The 21,763-nt window shown below is 39.3% G+C and overlaps 1 protein-coding gene across 1 annotated transcript; it reads left to right on the top strand.

Moving 5' to 3' along the window:
* The first annotated feature begins 1,709 nt into the window (after positions 1-1,709).
* On the top strand, positions 1,710-18,848 carry GJA9 (gap junction protein alpha 9). Its single transcript, XM_089688782.1, has 2 exons — positions 1,710-3,304; positions 18,454-18,848. Exon 1 carries the CDS (start codon positions 1,725-1,727, stop codon positions 3,300-3,302), a length of 1,578 nt encoding a protein of 525 aa, XP_089544908.1. The 5' UTR covers positions 1,710-1,724; the 3' UTR covers positions 3,303-3,304; positions 18,454-18,848.
* The last annotated feature ends 2,915 nt before the right edge of the window (positions 18,849-21,763 follow it).

The following is a 21,763-nucleotide window of genomic DNA, read 5'->3' on the forward strand; positions in this document are numbered from 1 at the left end:
GCTGTATATCAGTGCCGCCTCATCAGTGTCAGCTCATCAGTGCCGCCTATCAGTGCTGGCCATCCGTGCCACCTCATCAGTACTGCCTATCAGTGCCCATAAGTGCTGCCTATCAGTGCAGCCTCATCAACTCACATCAAGGAGAAAAATTACCTGTCTGCAAAATTTTAAATTAGAGACAAAGAAAAACTTTTTTTTTTTCAAATTGTTTGCTCTTTTTTTTGTTTTGCAACTGTCATTCAAAGTGCGACAGCGCTGAAAGCTGAAAATTGGCCTGGGCAGGAAGGGGGTATAAGTGTCCGGTAGGCAAGTGGTTAATGATATTACAGTGCATTGATTACAGTTAATCAATGCACTGGACCACCTATCTATAAGTTAGAAGGAGAAACTGACTAGAGTGTACTGGCACACAGGATATCAACAACACCACCACCACCCAGTACTTCATTGGTAGCACAGATAAAAATTTTAGTAAGAAGCCAATCAACCTAAAGAAAACTTTTGGTTTGTCATTTCAAATATTTTAAGGTAAATGTCATGTCAAAGAACAGAAACTACAAGCTACCTGCTTTTAACTTGGTTAGCCAAAATCTTCTGTGTGCCTCTCTGTAAATTTGTTTTACATTATTAGGGTTCTGACATCTCTACATTTAAGGCTTATTAGTATTTGACAATAAGTAATATGTAACTCCATTACCATTATGCCACCTTCAGAGCTACTGCTATCAGTCACTTTGTAGTGACAACTCTGTTAATGCAACAACTGGCAGAATACTATATATGGCCCCTTTTAAAATGGCATTTCTCAGGTAACATAAATCTCCTCTGACCAATGGTGCTTAAATCATTTTTGGTACCCCTCTATGCTCTGTTATTATGATAAGCCTCTTCCTTGGCTGTGGAAGCACAGTGTCCTTTTCCTTTAACACAGCTATCTCCTTGCAACTTGGCATGCCCTTAGTAACAAACCTTATTAGGTAATGGCAATTTGGCATTTTTCTGACAGTATTGCACAAGCCCTTGTGCTGGATTTGAGGACGGCTCTCTGTAACGATCAACATGTAATTGCACATTGTGAGGAGCAGTCTAGGTTTACAGCTGAAGCATCTAATTCTTACTCTACCGCTATTTAGCCACATTTGTTATCTGATTATTCACACAGTTTTGTTGCAAAAGTATATCTGCGTGTTCTCCTTTTTCCACTTGAATATGGCAAGAATAATTATGTTTAAAAAATATGTTAAGGGGATTCCATGCTGAATTATACACAGAGCACCATGTTTTCTAAGGACAGTTTTCTATGAAACCCCACAAGGCCACTCTGACCCATAAGCGCACTCTGTAGGCTGAATGTAAGTATAAGTATTTCAAATGTTTCACTCCAGTATCCATCATTTGGTGCCATTCAGCCAACCGTGTAAACTGTGAAGAAAGGGGCAGGTCTGCTCCATTATATGTTAAAGCTTAGATAAATGCATGCTTATGAATTAGGCTTTTGACAATAAAGAAGATAGCCTAGCAGGATTTGCGTATGACATATGAATTGTGTTGTGGTGCTGTAAAAATAGAATGACCTTGATGATCTTACATTATAAGGAGTGGATAGGATGAATTCATAGAAAGCATCTTTGCACCAATTACCAATTTACATTAACAAATTACATCATGAAATAACAGTTCTTCTGTTCCTCTGTTTTATTTAGTGTTGAGATGGTGGACTAAAAATGGGAGACTGGAATTTCCTTGGGGTAATCCTGGAGGAAGTCCACATTCACTCTACCATAGTTGGAAAAATCTGGCTTACTATCCTGTTTATATTTCGAATGCTGGTCTTGGGAGTAGCAGCTGAAGAAGTTTGGAATGACGAGCAGTCACAATTTGTATGCAACACAGAGCAACCTGGATGCAAAAATGTCTGTTATGATCAAGCATTTCCTATATCTTTGATCAGATATTGGGTTCTGCAGGTCATTTTTGTGTCTTCACCTTCATTAGTCTACATGGGACATGCAATTTACAGACTTAGAGCTCTTGAAAAGGAAAGGCACAAGAAGAAAGCACAACTGAAAGGGGAACTTGAAGGAGTTGAGTATGAGTTGACTGAGGATCGTAAGAGATTGGAGCGTGAACTCCGGCAGTTGGAGCAAAGAAAACTTAACAAGGCTCCTCTTCGTGGGTCTCTACTCTGTACCTATGTTATACATATATTCACTCGATCTGCTGTTGAGGTTGCTTTTATGGTTGGTCAGCATTTACTTTATGGTGTTCAGTTAGATCCACTTTACAAATGCCAGAGGGACCCTTGCCCTAATGTGGTTGATTGCTTTGTATCAAGACCCACAGAAAAGACAGTATTTATGTTATTTATGCAAAGCATTGCAGGTGTTTCTCTTTTTCTTAATATTCTGGAAATAGGACATCTGGGAGTGAAAAAGATAAGGAAAGGATGTTTAGTAAGATATAAACTTAAAGATGAATTTGATGATTTTTATGTAATGAAATCTAAGAAGCACTCCACAGTAACTCATACAGGCATTGGGACATCTTCTAGTCCACACAAGACCCTTCCTTCAGCTCCTAGTAACTACACTTTGTTAATGGATAAACCAAATGATCCATCTGTATATCCAATATTGAATCCTCCTTGTGGATTTCATCCTATAGTAGATATGCGTACAGAAAACAATAATACCTGTATTCTTGATGAGCAAGAAACCAAATCAGCTAATGAAGTCAACCCTGCAAACATGGCAGACAACCACTTCCACAATAGCAGCTCCAACAATAATGAAAAGTTCACCAAAACTTATATTTCTGATAACAAAATTCCAAAAAGTCATCCACAAAGGAAAAGTGGATATATAATAAGCAGTCGATCCAGTGGTGAAAGTGCACCAGGTATTCCAATGGGAACAATGACTGAAATACCTTCTGAGGACACTGTGGATTGCTCTGTAAAAAATATGATTTGTTCCACAACCAGTAATGCAGTCCGTAAGACCAGGAGAGTTAGTGCCCCTTGGCACAATTCTAGGATGGGTGACAGAAGTGGTTTTGTTCAAGATTCTGTATGCAGCAGCAGAGGACGCTACAGCTTCAGTGCAAATAGATCATGGGCACTCTCCAAGTCTGACCTGAAGCGCATCAGTCGGCCAGCTACACCAGAAGCCCTAGGGGAGCAGAGTCCAGAATACAAGCAGAATGAGGAGTGTGATGGCTCTGTGACCTTCTCTCCATCTCGACGGATGTCACTGGCAAGTAACGCCAGTAGCCGGCGTGTCCCCACCGATCTACAGATATAACAGTTAGTTGCTTTACCTACACATTACACTAACATCTAGATTATTTATGTTAGGCAGAGTTAGTTGACAAGAAACAGATTGATTTTGTTAGTATAAGAGTAACCTTTGTATTCTTTTATAAACTACTCCAAAAAATGTTACATTTTAAGATTTTCTTTTTTTCAATAATGCCTGATAATAGCCATAAAAAATAATACTCGAATAGACAATTTATGCATTCCTCTATATTTTGCATATGGGGAATACTTGAATGAGGGGCGAACAAGTTTGATTAACATATTTGAAACCTAACATAATGAAACTTTCATATATTTTAACAATATCATATCATGTAGAGACTATAGGGATTACATAGTTTAAATCATTCCTGGACTCAAAACTGGACAGTATTGAACTACCAACCTAAATAGATAACTCAGCAAAAAATCAGACTGGACGTCTAACTGAAGCCCATGAGTGCTGCAGCTTGTAAATCCATACCTTGCTATGGAAGCACCTGGTAAGTTTTCACTAGGAGCTGACAGTCAGCAAGCATGCCACCCACTCCCACTTTTTCACTTTCCTCCTGTCACATCTCACTTTTTAGTACCCTATTCACTCTTGTACTCACAGACATAATATATTACTGTACCAGTAAAACTAATCCCACCCCCAATCTACAAAACATTTAAGTACATTTATGAGAACCTAGTCTCTGATAATTAGTAGTGCATCAGTGGGTTCTCATTACTCTTGATGATCTGGCCTACTGATGCAATCCTGTGGCCCTAATGAACTTTCCATGTACTGTTTGGTTCCTATTTAATAGTAGAGGTGGAATAGCTAATATGTATTCACTAGCAGGGTGAGATTTCTGCATGGGCCAGGCAGGCCATAACAAGGATGCCAGGGCTCACAGCAGCCACTTCCAGCCACTCACGCACTGTGCATCTGACAACTGGTAACACATTGTTGTATATGATAAATGGTATTGGACTGCAACCTTGCCTCCCATTACCAACTGGCTAGTTATCCTTGTTGGTGTCTCTTCCTTGCTTTTGTATTTTCTGAGTGAGGGTCTCTCCACCCTCAGTAACATAGGAATAGAGTGGTACAGTTGGCCTGGGAAATTGAAAGTCTTACTTTACCCCTTCCAATCATGGATGGTACCACTACTTTTGGTAAACCCCGATTATGGCATTAAGACAAGCATGCTTAGATCTGCTGGTTGATTTTAAAATACCTTTCCTCTTAATAAAATTGAGAGTGGAATGTTGAGAACCTTGAAGTAGGAAGGCTTCTTTCTTTCAAGAAGATTTCCCTTCCAAGAGTTAAATGCATTCTATTGTTGTTGTGAACGTTGGGACGTGCAAAACAGTATAAATACAATCATGTACATGGCTTCCTTTTATTTTCTAGTTTATATGAAGTACATGATGAAGTACCTCATGTACTTTCAACCTAATACAATGAAAAGCATCCTTGGAAGGGCTCTATTAAACATACTAATTGACTTCATGTGCAGTTTTGCACACTATCATGAAAAACACACTTCATTATTCACATCAGTATATCAGTACAACACATTATAAAACTGTTTTTACATATTAACATCTTTAAAACAAAGTGCAAGATACGTATCTCTGCTTGATATTTAAAATTTGTAAGAACAGTAAGGACATCTGTGCTGTTTATTGGTTGTGTTCAATGTAGACTATTTAAACATCTTAATTATATGATATGATGATGGTATAGGAACTGCCACCCTGCAAAAAAAATGTCTGATATACAGTATCAAAACAGTGTCAACAATTAAAGCCCTGTACAAATGAGAATATTGGATAAATGATCATCCATTTTTTGTTTTTGCATGCTAGTCTCATATCGATAATCAAATAATCAAAAGGTTACTAACGTTACGAAAACTCTTGTAGGGCAGAATAAAAATTTGGAAGTGATGTCATGAATTGTAATGTATTTGTATTTTTGGAGGAAAACTGTACTAATTAAATGAAAACTGTACAATCTGGTATCATACAAGAAAAATGTTCATGCTTGTCCCTTTAAATAATTTTGGGCGAAAGCGATCATATTATTGTACGATCGCTTCGAAAGCGGTATTTTTGGGCGATTTTCTGATCGTGCGTACTAGGTTAAAGGATGTAAAAATGTGAAGCCCTTCGTAGCAACCAATTAATTTGGGCTTGCATTGCTAAAAACAGACAGAATATTCACTGGGCAAGGAAAGTTACACTTTGATTTTCATCATCCAGTCATGTGCTAGAAAACATTTTTTTTCATTGCACTTAATTGGGCATTCTTTGCAAAGTGAAAAATTCACCACATTCATTAAGCTCTTTAGTAAACCAACCCCTTTTGCACGTTCCTTAACATATAGTGACTGAAAGGGTTAATAGTTAGCTAACTTGCTTTGTGCCTACTAACTGGTTTATTTTTCATACAAGATATTCCCTTGGAATTGAAATGCTGTTATCTATGCACACATTTCTCTTCTGAGAGATTGCAGAATTGTGTGATTTGTTTGAGGAACAATAATACAGGACAACAGTATTGTCAACATGACCATCTTCCTCCACCACAGGGTCCTTTTGAGGAATTACAGATTGATTTTACACACGTGCCTAACAGTGACATTTTCTATAACAAGCTCCTTACTCTTTATTTGAAGGGAACTTGTACAATTCTTGCCTAGAAGAAGGAACCACGTAGTACTTTTTTTAGCCAGAAACTCCCCAATGTGAACCTCTCAGACTTATGCAGGCCATAGACGGGGCGAAAACCGGCCTTTTTTTTTAAAAACGAAAAATCGGTTGTTAAATTGGCCGACGTTACCACCATTGGTAAAAAAATCGGCTGATTTTCGTCCTGTCTACGGCCAGCAAATATAATAGCGGTGTCCCTGCAGAGAGCTCCGCTATTATATTTGACATTTAAAAGTATAGCAAAGTTGCAACATTGTATCTATTTGTATCCATTTCGGATACAGATGTTTCTATTCGGATACAAATAGATACAATGTTGTAACCGCAATACTTTTAAATGTCAAATATAATAGCGGAGCTCTCTGCAGGGACACTCCGCTATTATTTTTGACATTTAAAAGTATTGCGGTTGCAACATTGTATCTATTTGTATCCGAATAGAAACATCTGTATCCAAAATGGATACAAATAGATACAGATGGTCTTCTTCTTTTTCTTTGTCTTCATCTTCTTCTTTTCCTTCTTCTTGCGCATTTTTTTTAATCGGTAAAAAGATCAGCTGATTTGCCCATCATTGCCGTGAAAATCGGCTGATCGACAAAATCGGCCGTTTTTTTTCCAACATAACCGATTAAAAAAAATGTGTAAAAATCACGAAAAACGGCCAACAAATTCACCCACTAACGATCCGAAAATCGGACGAATATTCTTTTGGATGAATTTTCGGCCGATTTTTGACCCATTTATGGCCAGCATTTTCGCCTTGGACAGAATGGGTGAGTGGGGTCAGACCAGAAGTCAGGGAATAAGTTATTATGATACTTACAAAGTAAATCTAAAGGCACACATCTAGCCTACATAGTAACAGCAGGAACATCACGGTGTCTGCTCTTAGGTAGATTTTAGCTTTAGAAGTTTACATTTATTTCAGGTTCACTTTAAAGTTTAATATAAGAATGTTTTTGTTTTCTATTGATGTTTTTTTCAAGCATAACGAAAACCACATTATTAGCCTATTTATTAATAATCACTTTAAAGTGAACCCCAACTCCATTTTACAATGTATATATTTAACAATATATGTAACAATATAACAAATATGAAAAGATAGTAAGATTTTTATGGGATTATGTGCTGGGCCTGTGTCAGATAGATGAGAGCAAGTGCTAGTTTAGGGGTGAAGACAAAGGCCATAAAGTATCAAAGACATTTCTAGGAAGATTGATTTGGAATGCCCAGGATATGTTAGGGTGTGAGAAGGGATGTGGAAGAAGAGTAGAGTGGGTAAATAGAAAGAGGAGGAGAGGAGATGGAGAGAGCAGGAAGAAAGAAAAAGTAATTGGATTGGTCTTGGTCTATTTATTATGTTGTCTGATCAGGTCACATATGATGTGGGAATTTTTGTAAGCGGTCCCTGGTGTCCACATTCTAGTGAAGCGTTTGAATGCGTCATTGTCAAACACCATTATTTGTTCCACTTTCATCAAGTAATTTACCACCTCTACCCTCTATGTTGAGGGGTCCAGAGGATCTACGATGATTTGGGGTCAGCTGTCTTGTGGAAGACCTAAGAAAAAGTTTTTAGGAGACAATATTAAGCCCTGTGTTATTAAAAGAAGGGCAATTTTAGGGGAGTTGGTAATGTTGGTAACTATTTTTCTGTTTTATGTATTGAGGATTAGTTCCCAGAAATCTCCTCTTGGAATTCATACCCACCCAAATATATGTATAGGTTCTAACTGCAGTCTCACAATGCAAGTACAATTTATTTAAAAAGAAGTGGATGGGGCATTGATACCATTGACCATTGGTATATGATTTCTAAATTAGTATCTTGCATTTTGCTGGAGATGGACAATTTGGAGAAAATATTTGTCCTAAGTCCCTGGGAGTTCTGGTATCCATTGTGTGGCATATTTTGTAGGTATTTTAGTAGTCTTTTGGAAAAGCATGTGGTATACCCTGGATATTGTGTGTCATGCATTTTTGTTTGAGTACAGATCTCCTCAAACTCAGAGAGGGGGTGTTTTGTGATAGGAGCTCAGGAGCTTTGAGGCTCAGATTGTGACAAGGAGTTCTCCATCATTTTAAAAGAGAAAGTACTGTCTACAAGCAGATACTATAAGATTCTTGGTAATACTTTTATTAGCCAGAAAAGCTTTTTTCTGTGCCTCTCTCTCATTTATTCCACTTTGTGATTGAGGCCTGACTACTTTGCTAAGGCTAAGTTCACAGTATTGTGAGCTGATTCTGATCCAATTTTCAATGCAATTATGTAGAGCAACTTGGCTGCATTTTGGATGTGGCTTGCATATTCTATGGGTTCTAAGTTGCACTGGAATCGCACCAAAATAGTTCACAACCCTTTTCCAAAATCAAGCCATGCTGGTTTGCATTGAAATGAATGGACACCATTGAATACAATGTGATTTCCATTGTCATGCAATTCTTTAAAACTAAAATTGCATCTGAATTTACACAAGTGTGAACCAGACCTAGGTCATAAGGACTGCTATTCACTGTCCAATGAGAATTACATCTTGGCTAGGCTAGCCACTGTCTGGAAGTATCAGGCTCAGCAGCAAAGTGAAACTTAATTAGAGAGGCGCAAAAGAAGCCCTTCTGGCTAATAAAGATTTTTTTAAAATCTGCTCTTATAACATTTACATTTCCAATTTTAAAAATGTAGTTTAGATTCACAAGAAATAATCCTAGAAAAACATCTAAGTATACGAATGTAAAACAACATTACTCTAGCAGAATCTATTTAGTTTGAATTTTATAAATGAGTGAGACAGAACCAGTTAATAGTAGCCACTAGTTTTATCCTTAATTCAATTCAAAGTTTCTACCTTTCCCTAACTCTGCAAAAACTATTTTTTTTATTGCTGTGTCCTTTTTTGAAAATTCCTTCACTTCTTGTTTCAGTGGCGGGATGTCACCAGAACAGAAAATGTTCTCAGTGGGGCCACAGTAAGCATTAAAGCCATATTAAACTGAAAAGCAGACATTTATTGTATTGCAGCTTACCAATTTTTAGATGTGATGGCTGTAATATTTTTCTTTTTTAGGCCTTCTTTCTAGCCAGTAAGTCTGTTGTTTTTCAACAGAACAAGTCATCCTGCAGATGTAGCAGTTAGAGGGTTGAGACAAACTGTTTAACACAGACTGGGATGCTTTACAATGGTCTGGTTTTATTTATGTCAGGGGCGCTCAACCTTTTGAAGATCGACAGCCACTTACAGTGGGGATCGAAAGTTTGGGCACCCCAGCTAAAAGTTTGTATTAATGTGCATAAAGAAGCCAAGGAAAGATGGAAAAATCTCCAAAAGGCATAAAATTACAGATTAGACATTCTTATAATATGTCAACAAAAGTTAGATTTTATTTCCATCATTTACACTTTCAAAATAACAGAAAATAAAAAAATGGCGTCTGCAAAAGTTTTGGCACCCTGCAGAATTTATAGCATGCACTGCCCCCTTTGCCAAGCTGAGACCTGCCAGTGTCATGGATTGTTCTCAATCATTGTCTGGGAAGACCAGGTTATGTCAATCTCCAAGGTTTTAAATGCCCAGACTCATCTGACCTTGCCCCAACAATCAGCACCATGGGTTCTTCTAAGCAGTTGTCTAGAAAACTGAAACTGAAAATAGTTGACGCTCACAAAGCTGGAGAAGGCTATAAGAAGATAGCAAAGCGTTTTCAGATGTCAATATCCTCTGTTCGGAATGTAATTAAGAAATGGCAGTCATCAGGAACAGTGGAAGTTAAAGCAAGATCTGGAAGACCAAGAAAAATATCAGACAGAACAGCTCGCAGGATTGTGAGAAAAACAATTCAAAACCCACGTTTGACTGCACGATGCCTCCAGAAAGATCTGGCAGACACTGGAGTTGTGGTACACTATTCCACTATAAAGAGATACTTGTACAAATATGGTCTTCATGGAAGAGTCATCAGAAGAAAACCTCTTCTACGTCCTCACCACAAAAATCATAGTTTGAACTTTGCAAATGAACATATAGACAAGCCTGATGCATTTTGGAAACAAGTTCTGTGGACCGATGAGGTTAAAATTTAACTTTTTGGCCGGAATGAGCAAAGGTACATTTGTAGAAGAAGGGGCACAGAATTTAATGAAAAGAACCTCTGTCCAACTGTTAAGCATGGGGTTGGATCAATCATGCTTTGGGGTTGTGTTGCAGCCAGTGGCACAGGGAACATCTCACGAGTAGAAGGAAAAATGGATTCAATAAAATTTCAGCAAATTTTGGATGGTAACTTGATGCCATCTGTGAAAAAGCTGAAGTTAAAGAGAGGATGGCTTCTACAAATGGATAATGATCCTAAACACACCTCGAAATCCATGGGGGATTACATCAAGAGGCGTAAACTGAAGGTTTTGCCATGGCCTTCACAATCTCCTGACCTCAACATAATTGAAAATCTATGGATAGACCTTAAAAGAGCAGTGCGTGACAGACAGCCCAGAAATCTCAAAGAACTGGAAGACTTCTGTAAGGAAGAATGGGCAAAGATACCTCACAGAAGAATTGAAAGACTCTTGGCTGGCTACAAAAAGCGTTTACAAGCTGTGATACTTGCCAAAGGGGGCAGTACAAGATATTAACTCTGCAGGGTGCCCAAACTTTTGCAGACGCCATTTTTTTGTTTTCTGTCATTTTGAAAGTGTAAATGATGGAAATAAAATCTAACTTTTGTTGACATATTATAAGAATGTCTAATCTGTAATTTTATGCCTTTTGGAGATTTTAACATCTTTCCTTGGCTTCTTTATGCACATTAATACAAATTTTTAGCTGGGGTGCCCAAACTTTCGATCCCCACTGTATGTGATTTGGTAATCGTTCCTAGGCCACAATGAAATGGTTCAGAAAATAGAATGTTTTTATTTTGAATAGAATAATGAACATTTTCCTCCTGCAGCTGCTGAATGCTGGCGGGAGGGAGAGGAGGAGAAGCTGGCTTTCAGAGGTTGCAGTAGGAAAATGGAGAGGATTTGTTCCTGTATATGCTGCCCCCGCCGCTCCTCCTGTCCAAATGTAAAACAGAATATGACAGGGACCCCCAGACTGACAATGCTGCTCTCCAAAGGTGTGTCTGTTGCTCCTTTATCCAGAGTGTAGGCACTCTAATTGGTAAACTGCAAAATATTACTTCTTTTGTTTTAATACTGCTTTAAATCTTAAGAGAAGTCATAACCACGCTCAACTCTCAAAAACGTTTTGGCTGGAATTAGACTTTAATACAGGCTTGTGGAACAATGATGCCATTTTTGCATTCTAAAAAACATTCAGATTCAAATTCTAAATCCTGATGAACAGGTTTAGTCACTGATTAGAAACAGCCTTTTGCAACAATTTGCACAAAGATTTCTATCTCCCGGTTTGTTTTTTTTAAAAACTGTCAGTTACACACAGAGATGTTCTGCAATGCTGGGGCTGAAAAAGATAATCACATGAATTTAAAATTCAAACAAAAACTATGTTTTGTAAAATGTCATTATGCACATGCATATTAAAACATATAGAAGAAAAAAAGTATCTTCTTTGATATTTTTTCATAATACAACCAATAACCCTCAAAACAACAACAACTCAGCAGTGCACCTAGAAATCAGCGCTCAGTAACAGACCCCCTTCCAATTCTCTGCAGTACAAGTCAGTGTCAGGGTACTTGTGCTGAGTGATGGCTGTTAGCTATGCCAGCATACAACAGAAAAATGGATTTTAAGGCATACATAGGTCACAATTTATAACTTGCAGGGGTTAAGGGTTTATAGGATGCTGGGAATGTGTCCTGGATAACAGGTATATATTCCCCATTATTTGGGTTGTGGTCCTTTTAGGAGGGATGACTTGGTTGCAGTTTGAGTATTCATGGTTCAGCCACCTGCAAGAGAATCTTGAAAAAATCAGCACCTGTATGTGAGGTAGAGGGGAATGGTTGACAGCCATGTAAACTATCTAGCAACTGAGACAGTGTTTGCTGAGCTCCTGTGGCCTTTGTGGCACCCTGACACAGACTGGAAACCTAACCCCTGGTATGGGACTGGTATATTGGCTGTATAGTGCCCCACCCTGACAGGCATTTTATTGCAGAAGAGACAGTCTCTTTTGCAATAAAAGCCTGCCTGCTTACGGTTTCTTACAGTGGAATTTCAGTTCTGCTTTAAAGTGAGATTTCCAAGTACCATGAATTTGGTATGTTTATAAATTCTGCTCAACATTTCAGGCATAGAGTAGTAAAGGGACTAAGTGCAATTCACTAGCACAGATCTTAGCTGCTACAGTGCAGTAGTGTACAGCAGCCTTTTTCAACCAGGGTGCCTCAACCATGAGGTGCCTTGAGGTTTCTTCAGGGGTGCCTTGACAAAATGCCTAAAAATTGCCCCCCCAAAAAAATATGTGCAAGCCCGAGGGGTGGATCAAGCTTGCCTTTTAGTTACACAAAGCCACTGGTTTTCATTATGCACCATTTTGACCTCCCAGCTGCCAGCGTCCTGACAACCAATGACATCATCAGTTGATAAGGAGGATGTTGGTTGTCTGCACAACATCCTTGTTTGACCCTCCCGTGCCCCTCTCAATCAGTGTTGGGATCACATTAGCTGAGTGATGGAGAAAATTTTAGGGAGAAGAGAAATATTGGAATGCTAGGCAGTACCAATGTATATTTGATTTGGAAGAATACATCACCTGTAACGTTGGGTGTCCTACATGTGTGGATGTTGACACATTGGGGTTTATTTACTAAAGCTGGAGAGTCCAAAATCAGACTCCCTTCTGCATAGAAACCAATCAGCTTCTAACCTCAGCTTGTTCAATGAAGCTTTGGCAATGAAACCTGGAAGCTGATTGGTTTCTATGCAGAAGTGAGTCTGATTTTGCACTCTCCAGCTTTAGTAAATAAACCCCTATATGTAAAACTAATAAGAATAGTTTTTTTTACATTTTAGTAATGAAGTGCCTCACAAATGTCTATAATTCTAGAAGGTGCCTTGAGATTGTCCATAATTTTAAAGGGTGCCTTGATTGAATAAAGGTTGAGAAACACTGGTGTACAGACATGATATGTATCATGCATCATATGACATTCTCTAATATATTTGCAATTGTCGTCCCATACATACGTTTGGGTTGCAAGATCTAACATTTTGATTCAAAAAGGATCACTATGATGTTTACAGATCCAAACCAATGTAATTGACAAATAATTAAAAAGACCTGCCCCACCCTGACAGTTGTCAACACAAACAGTGGAGGACATTTACTAAAACTGGTGCAGAATGTGGTGCAGCTGTGCATAGTAACCAGTCAGCTTCTAACATTAGCTTGTTCAATGAAGCTTTGGCAATAAAACCTAGAAGCTGATTGGTTACTATACACTGCTGCACCAGATTCTGTATGCACCAGTTTTAATCTCTTCCAGTATGTCAACTGCTAGGACCAAATGGTATGAATGGATGAATAGTTTCTACTGGATGCAACACTGAGAATTACACTTACTTGGGCTGCACTCATTGCACTTTGAAATAGCAGGTTACTATTAGTTACCACATTTAAAGTTTATATGTGTTTAGATTGTACTTTTTTTGTATTTTATTTTTATATATTTATGGTTCAGATATTAAGACATACACTAAACTGTATGTTCAAGGGATTTTTCTGAATTAGAGGAATGAGGGTTGAGTTAAGAATGATTTAATAGTTTGTTAAATATCTTTTATTGCACGGGGTTCAAGTAATTGATAGTTTTAGCACTGTGCACTATTTATTTAACATTCAACTAATTAAAAAGGTCTGCCCCACCCTGACTTCTATCAATAGTGAATGATAGGAAAACTAGCATTTCAAGTTAACTCAGAAAAATAATAATAATGGAAACATTTAAAGCTGAAACCAGATATTGCTGTGCACCTTCTGCTATAGAATGCAAACTGTACACTGCTATCCTAATTTTATGGCCCATTCATAAAATGCAAGCTATGGGTGTGGAGCCCGCAGGGTCATACAGAGTTCTCTTTGCTTAAGGCTGGCCATACATTATACAATTTTCTTTAACAATTTGCTTTAGATTGACCAAAAACCATATAATATGAGGTCAAACCTAAAGAACACTTTCAATTTTATCCAGTTAGGCAGGCCCTTGCGCTACATAGTTGAAAGTTAATCTAAAGGAAACTGGGCAGAAATTAGACAGAAAATTGTAGAGTGTAAGGCCAGCCTAACAATTACACATTGTCTAAAAATTTTTACTTACTACTCATTATTACATCACTAATATTGTATCACTGTTACAAATTACACCGTAATATTGTTGCAGGCAGCATTATAATGGAAACAACATTTTGAGATTACTTGTTCTGAATGTTAGGTTGGCAACTCTGCCAACGGTGCTCTCAGGCTATTGCATGAGGTCAGTTAAAGTGGTTGTAAAGGCTGGGGGGGGCTTTACCTTCATGCATTCTATGCATGAAGGTAAAAAAATCTTCACTATGCACCTCTACCTCAAGCCCCCCTAATACTTACCTGAGCCCGATTCTAATTCAGTGAAGTGCAGAAGAGTGGCTGCTGTACTGGCTCTTTGCCTCACCATTGGCCCCCGCTGCTGTCAATCACAGCCAGTGAGAAGGAAGCAGGGCACAGCCAGGAGGGCTCGGGAGCAAGCCCACATGAGTACCCCTCCTTCCCCAGCAAGCAGCTTGCTGGGAGGGGGGTACTTGGAGAAGGGAGGAGCCAGGAGCACCAACGGGGGACCCAAAAAGAGGAGGAACAGGGCTGCCCTGTGCACAGGGCAGGTAAGTATAACATGTTTGTTATTTTAAAAAATCACTTTAAGGTCAGTTAAAGACTAGCCTGGGCTTTGCTTTAATTTCTCCATACAAGTCGATGTAAATGCATGGCAAACGTATGGTCAAGTCCTGTGAAGCCTGTGCTGACCTGAAATTGACCGACCTGGGAAAAAAGTCAATATGCTCTCTTTCTTTCTTGTCTTTCCTGATTCATTTATCTGATAGCATGGATAGAGAATTGCTTACAGCCTGATTACAGCCTCAATGGTTAAATGTGCATTAATCATTTTACAGGTTATATATCTGTAAAAACCTCTTGTGTGAATACATCCCAAAGTCCTGAGACTGCTGCTGACTATCTTAAATGCGATGTCAGCAGCCTCAACAGACTTAGAACTGTCACTTAAATGACTCCCTGTAGTCTTTAATTTCCCCATGCAGCTAAAAGGTTATTTAGGGAGGTGAGTGGAGGCGCGGTGAAGCTTGGCCAGCCCAGACAGTAATTAGACATCCTAGAGGAGATGGCCATGACATTATTATTATACAAGATTTATATAGCGCCAACAGTTTGCTCAGCGCTTTACAAAATGAAGGCAGACATAACAGTTACAATACAATTTGGTACAAGAGGAAACAGAGAGCCCTGCTCACATGCAAGTTGAGACTGTGCTAGGGGATTGACTAGTCAAATTTCAAGTTCAGAGGTACCTTGGAAGATAATGTAACATTGTTTAAGAAAAGGGAAAATAATGAAGGTAAGTGCCTGCACTTTTTAAGTTGGTGACAGGATCTCTTTAATTCATATGATTTCAAGAAGCTGCAGATGAGGAATTTGTCAACAGAAACGTTGACGATTGTAAGAGTGGAAAACATCTTCCTATCATTTGCATGCTAAATAAAGATAACACATACTATGCGTTATAACTTTTGAACTTGACAAAGAGGGACAATCATTAAAAAGGCAGAATGTGGCATGCTTAGAGCGCCACAGTTAAAAATGGGCATGACCATATAGGTGTGGTTTACCGGGCACTTTTACCGCCCTTCGTGCCCAGGCCAATTTTTAGCTTTCAGCGCTGTCACACTTTGAATGACAATTGCGTGGTCATGCAACACTGTACCCAAACTAAATTTTTATAATTTTTTTCACACAAATTGAGCTTTCCTTTGGTGGTATTTAATCACAACTGGGTTTTTTATTGTTTGCTAAATAAACAAAATAAAGACAGAAAATTTTGAAAAATAACTCCACATTTTTCTTCCTTTCTGTTATACAATTTTGCAAATAAATAATTGTTCTTCATAAATTTAGGCCAAAATGTATTCAGCTACATTTCTTTGGTGAAAAAGCCCAAATCAGGGTTTAATATTTAGTCTGTAGGAAAGCTATAGAGGCCACAAACTGGTATATATCTAAAACAGGTCAATCCTGATTTACTGATGTCCACATTTCTTGAGGCCCTAAAATGTACAAGTATCTCCCAAATGACCCCTGTTTGGAAAGTAGACAGTCCAAGGTATTTATTAAAAAGCATGGCGAGTTTTTTGAAATTGTAATTTTTTCCACCATTTTTTGGAAAATAAAGAAGTTAAGAAAAAACAATTTTTACATACTGTCACCAGTACAGTGCAGCATCATCAGATAACTAGTAAGGTGGTGATCAGAGACACTGACTGGTGACAGTATGGAATATTAATAATGTAAAATATATATTTTTTTCTCTTTTTTATTAATTTTGTTTCTTTTTCACATTTTTGTTAACACACTGTGACCAGAGCAATATAACGTTACCATAGTACCATTGTACTACTCTGAGGAAGTGATAAGAATTTTATTTTTTATTTTTACACATTATGATTGCTTACAGCAATGAATTTCATTCCTATAAGCAAGCATTTTACTGAATTAAATGGATTGATTGGCCACAGTTAATCACTTGGTACAGATGGGCTGTGACCAATCACAGGTAGCAACACAATGGTAAACAATGAATGGGATGAATCAAAGCCATTAATTGTTGACAATTGTCATGTGATCTGCTGTCATTTGTCACAGTGATCACATGCTACCTGCAGCAGGTCAGTACACTGATCAGTCATTGGCTGTGTCAGGTACACACAGCCGGTGATAGATCGTGCCTGCAACATGGCGCATTCCAGGAGGAGGTCTTGTGACATCCACCCAGAACGATGAAAGTCCCATCCAGCCATCAATTTGCTATAGGCCGGACGGGAAGTGGTTAAATATATACCTGCAGCAGCTTTAATGTATCACAATCAAGACAGAAACAACACCATGATGGTATTGTTCATTAAGAAAATTATTTAGGTACTTTAGCTAAATAAACTCTTAGTCTGTACAACAACTCTTGTAGAGAATGTAGTGATAAACACTAATTATGTTGCAACTACAATTGGCAATTGGATTTTCTGCTGAGTACTGTAAGGCTCGCCTACCCTGACCGCTGGCTGCAGGAAAACCACGGTAACGTCATTTTGTCATAGTTTTGTAGCATTCTGCGTTTTCCCGTGGCTGGCGATCAAAACATTCCTATCCTGAGCACGATTCTTCTATGCAAAGGTCAAGAGTGCATAATGCATAGGGTGCAGGGGTCAGAAGTATGTAATGCACAGGCTAGTGTACAGAGGACAACCAAACCCCCCCAAGCCTGTATCTCCCCCAGTACAGATCTCTCCAACAGCCCCAGTTCCCCATCCAATACAGAATTCCCACCCCCCAGCCTTAAACCCCTTGAGCACAGACCCCTCTCCCAGCCCACCTTCTCAGCACAGACACCTCTCCCAGCCCACCTTCTCAGCACAGACCCCTCTCCGAGCCAACCCCATCAGTACAGACCCCACCAAACCTCTTTTTTAGTAAAAACACTCTGGTAAAGGCTACCCATCCCTCCCCACCAGTATAAATCCCCCCTTACAAGATCCAATGCAGACCTCACATACAGCTGGAAGAGGAAGTCCTCCCTTCAGCTGTGTGATGTGACCGGAGCAAGGGAGGAGGCTGTCTTGGCTTTGCATATGAATGAGCGGCAGCAGACTCTGTGCAAGGGACTCCAAGACTCTCATGAAAATGTGGGCAGTCCTGCACAATTCGGGACTGTTGGGTGGGAGGCAATAATAACACAGGTTGCAATAATTTGGCAATGAGCCAAACTACTCCTAATTATGAAATATTAATAAGTACAATTAAGTAACTGCAGCTAAAACATTGTGGTTAATTGGAAAATCTGGGGCTATTTGAATTGTTTTCTGGTTCCCTGTCAGGGGAGATTCCTTTCACAAGGGCAGGAAGCCATGGTAAACCTCCAATGAACACAGAGAAAGCAACAAAGATTTAATTTCCCTTTGCTTTAGAGAGATTTCCTCTCACTTCCTGTTGTGTTTTTTAAAACAGAAAGTAAGGACAACATTTCCCAATATTTGAAAATGTGCAATGTCAACCCACACAGGACAGCATGTAACTCACTGAACCCATGCTGCAATAAAATACAGATAATTAATGTCTTCAGTTCCCGCATTCTATAATTGATGTGTTTTACTGTGAGAAAGTTCCCACACAAGTCTCTAAAACATAATTTGCTTTTCATTTCATGTATATGTTTGTATTTTACAGGTTATTGTCTTGCAGCTATCCTCACTTATGAAGAAACATTAATAATGCTACAAAATGGTCTCACTATCTTTTAAATACATTTTACACCAGACTAGCGGAGAGACAATAAAGCAAGGCGATGGATCAAGGACTTTATTTTCAGGGGAAATTTTTGGAAACTGTATTATAGAAAGAGAATTGTTCCCTTGCTACACAAAATGTACACAGCAATAAACAAATACCAAGAAAAAAAAAAAGACTTGTTTTATACAACAAAACAAAATGGTCTCTTGGCATTACTTTTCTGTATAACACAAAACATGGCTGTTTGTATAATGTATTGCTGCAAAGCTGATGCATTCACAGTATTGTAGGGACTAAAAGAAAATAAAAGAAATGTAATATTTTTTTTCAAACTGCTTCCCCTCATTGATTGAAGTCTCACAAAGGACAAGTTTCGCCTGGAGCTACAGACATAGTAAAGAGGACATGGGTTTGCCTTTTGTATGACTGATGCATTGTTGACTGACAATCCTCCAGAGGGCCAAACATTCATTCTTTGTACAGCATGCAAGTATGCTTAACTAATTCGCTATATTGTGCCGAGTGCCAGCATTATACTGACTTCTATTAACATGCAACTACCAAAGTCATGTTAAAGCAAACCAATTTTAGCTACAATATTATTTCACATCATCCCATTTGACTATAAAGAGCAAATAAGAAAAACATAATAGATGCATGTAACAAAAAAAAAAAAGAGGAAGAAAAAAAAAAGTGGCTTAATATAATAGAGCCAGATACTGCCCTGCTCTGCAAAAGCCAGGTTCATTATTCACTGCCCTGATAATGGCAAAAAAAAGCTTACGGGCTTGTTCACACATACTGTAGTGACCTGCAGGTCACTGCTAGGACACATAGAAAACATACACTATATTGCAAAAGTATTGGGACACCCCTCTAAATCATTGGATTCAGGTGTTCCAATCGCCTCCATGGCCACAGGTGTATAAAATCAAGCACCTAGGCAGGCAGACTGCTTCTACAAACCTTTGTGAAAGGGTCACTCTTTGGAGCTCAGTGAGTTCAAGGGTGGTACGGTGATTAGCGGTGTATCTTGTTTTTGTTCTGCCCTATGCAACACAAAAATTGGGCACCCCCTCCAAACGAGAGATAGAGAAAAAAAAGAGAGAGAGAGAGAGAGAGAGAGAGAGAGAGAAAGGGAGAGAGAGAGAGAGAAAAAGAGAGAAAGGGAGAGAGAGAGAGAGAAAAAGAGAGAATAGGAGAAAGAAAGAGAGGGAACAGAGAGAAAGAAAGGGAGAACGAAAGAAAAAGAGACAGAAAGAGATGGAAGGAGAGAGGGAGGAATTCAAGTGTGGTACCGTGATAGGATGCCACCTGTGCAATAAGTCCATCCATGAAATTTCCTTGCTACTAAACATTCCACAGTCAACTGTTAGTGGTACTATAACAAAGTAGAAGCAACTGGGAACAACAACAACTCAGCCATGAAGTGGTAGGTATGTAAAATGACAGAGTGGAGTCAGCGCATGCTGAAGCGCACAGTGCACAGAAATCGCCAACTGTCTGCAGAGTCAATAGCTAAAAGACCTCCAAACTTCATGTGGCCTTCAGATTAGCACAACAACAGTGTGTAGAGAGCTTCATGGAATGGGTTTCCATGACTGAGTAGCTGCATCCAAGCCTTACATCACCAAGTGAAATGCAAAGCATTGGATTCAGTGGTGTAATGCACGCTGCTACTGGACTCTAGAGCAGTGGAGACGTGTTCTCTGGAGTGACCAATCATGCTTCTCTGTCTGGAAATCCAATGGCCGTGTGTAGGTTTGGTAATCACTAGGAGAATGGTACTTGCCTGACTGCATTGTGCCAACTGTAAAGTTTGGTGGAGGGGGGATTATGCTGTGAGGTTGTTTTTCAGGGGTTGGGCTTGGCCCCTTAGTTCCAGTGAAGGTAACTCTTAGGGCATCAGCATACCAAGACATTTTGGACAATTTCATGCTCTCAACTTTGTGGGAAGAGTTTGGGGATGGCCCCTTCCTTTTCCAACAGCACAAAGCAAGGTCCATAAAGGCATGGATGAGCGAGTTTGGGGTGGAGGAACTTGACTGGCCTGCAGAGAGTCCTGACCTCAACCAGATAGAACACCTTTGGGATGAATTAGAGCGGAGACTGCGAGCCTGGCCTTGTTGTCTGACATCAGTGCCTGACCTCACAAAAGCGCTTCTGGAAGAATGATCAAACATTCCCACAGACACACTCCTAAACCTTGTGGACAGCCTTCCCAGAAGAGTTGAAGCTGTTATAGCTGAAAAGGGTGGGCCAACTCAATATTGAACCCTACGGACTAAGACTGGGATGCCATTAAAATTCATGTGCGTGTAAAGGCAGGCTTCCCAAAACTTTTGGCAATATAGTGTATGTTTTCTTTTCTCAGCAATGTACAGTGTGGAACAGAAGTATTTGAACACCCTGCGATTTTGCAAGTTCTCCCACTTAGAAATCATGGAGGGGTCAGAAATTCACATTGTAGGTGCAGTCCCACTCTAAGAGACAGAATTTAAAAAAAAAACCCAGGAAATCACATTGTATGATTTTTAAAGAATTTATTTGTCTTGCACTGCTGAACATAAGTATTTGAACACCTGAGAAAATCAGTGTTAATATTTGGTACAGAAGCCTTTGTTTGCAATTACAGAGGTCAAATGTTTCCTGTAGCTCTTGACCAGGTTTGCACACACTGTAACAGGGATTTTGGCCCACTCCTCCACACTGATCTCTAGATCTGTCAGGTTTCGGGGCTGTCGCTGAGCAACATGGAGTTTCAGCTCCCTCCAAAGATGTTCTATTGGATTTAAGGTCTGGAGACTGGCTAGGCCACTCCAGAACCTTGATATGCTTCTTATGGAGCCACTCCTTAGTTATCCTGGCTGTGTGCTTCGGGTCGTTGTCATGTTAGAAGACCCAGCTACGACCCATCTTCAATGCTCTGACTGAGGAAAGAAGGTTGTTGCTCAAAATCTCACAATAAATGGCCCCATTCATCCTCTCCTTAATACAGTGCAGTCAATCTGTCCCCTTCACAGAAAAGCACCCCCAAAGCATGATGTTACCACCCCCATGCTTCACAGTAGGGATGGTGTTCTTGGGATGCAACTCATCCTTCTTTTTCCTCCAAACACGAGGAGTGACATTTAGACCAAAAAGTTCTACTTTGGTCTCATCTGACCACATGACTTTCTCCCATGCCTCCTCTGGATCATCCAGATGGTCATTGGCAAACTTCAGATGGGCCTGGACATGTGATGAC

The sequence above is a fragment of the Staurois parvus genome, unplaced genomic scaffold (genome assembly GCF_062004578.1).
Source record: "Staurois parvus isolate SC_StPar_1 unplaced genomic scaffold, SC_StPar_1.0 ptg000454l, whole genome shotgun sequence".
Classification (NCBI taxonomy): domain Eukaryota; kingdom Metazoa; phylum Chordata; class Amphibia; order Anura; family Ranidae; genus Staurois; species Staurois parvus.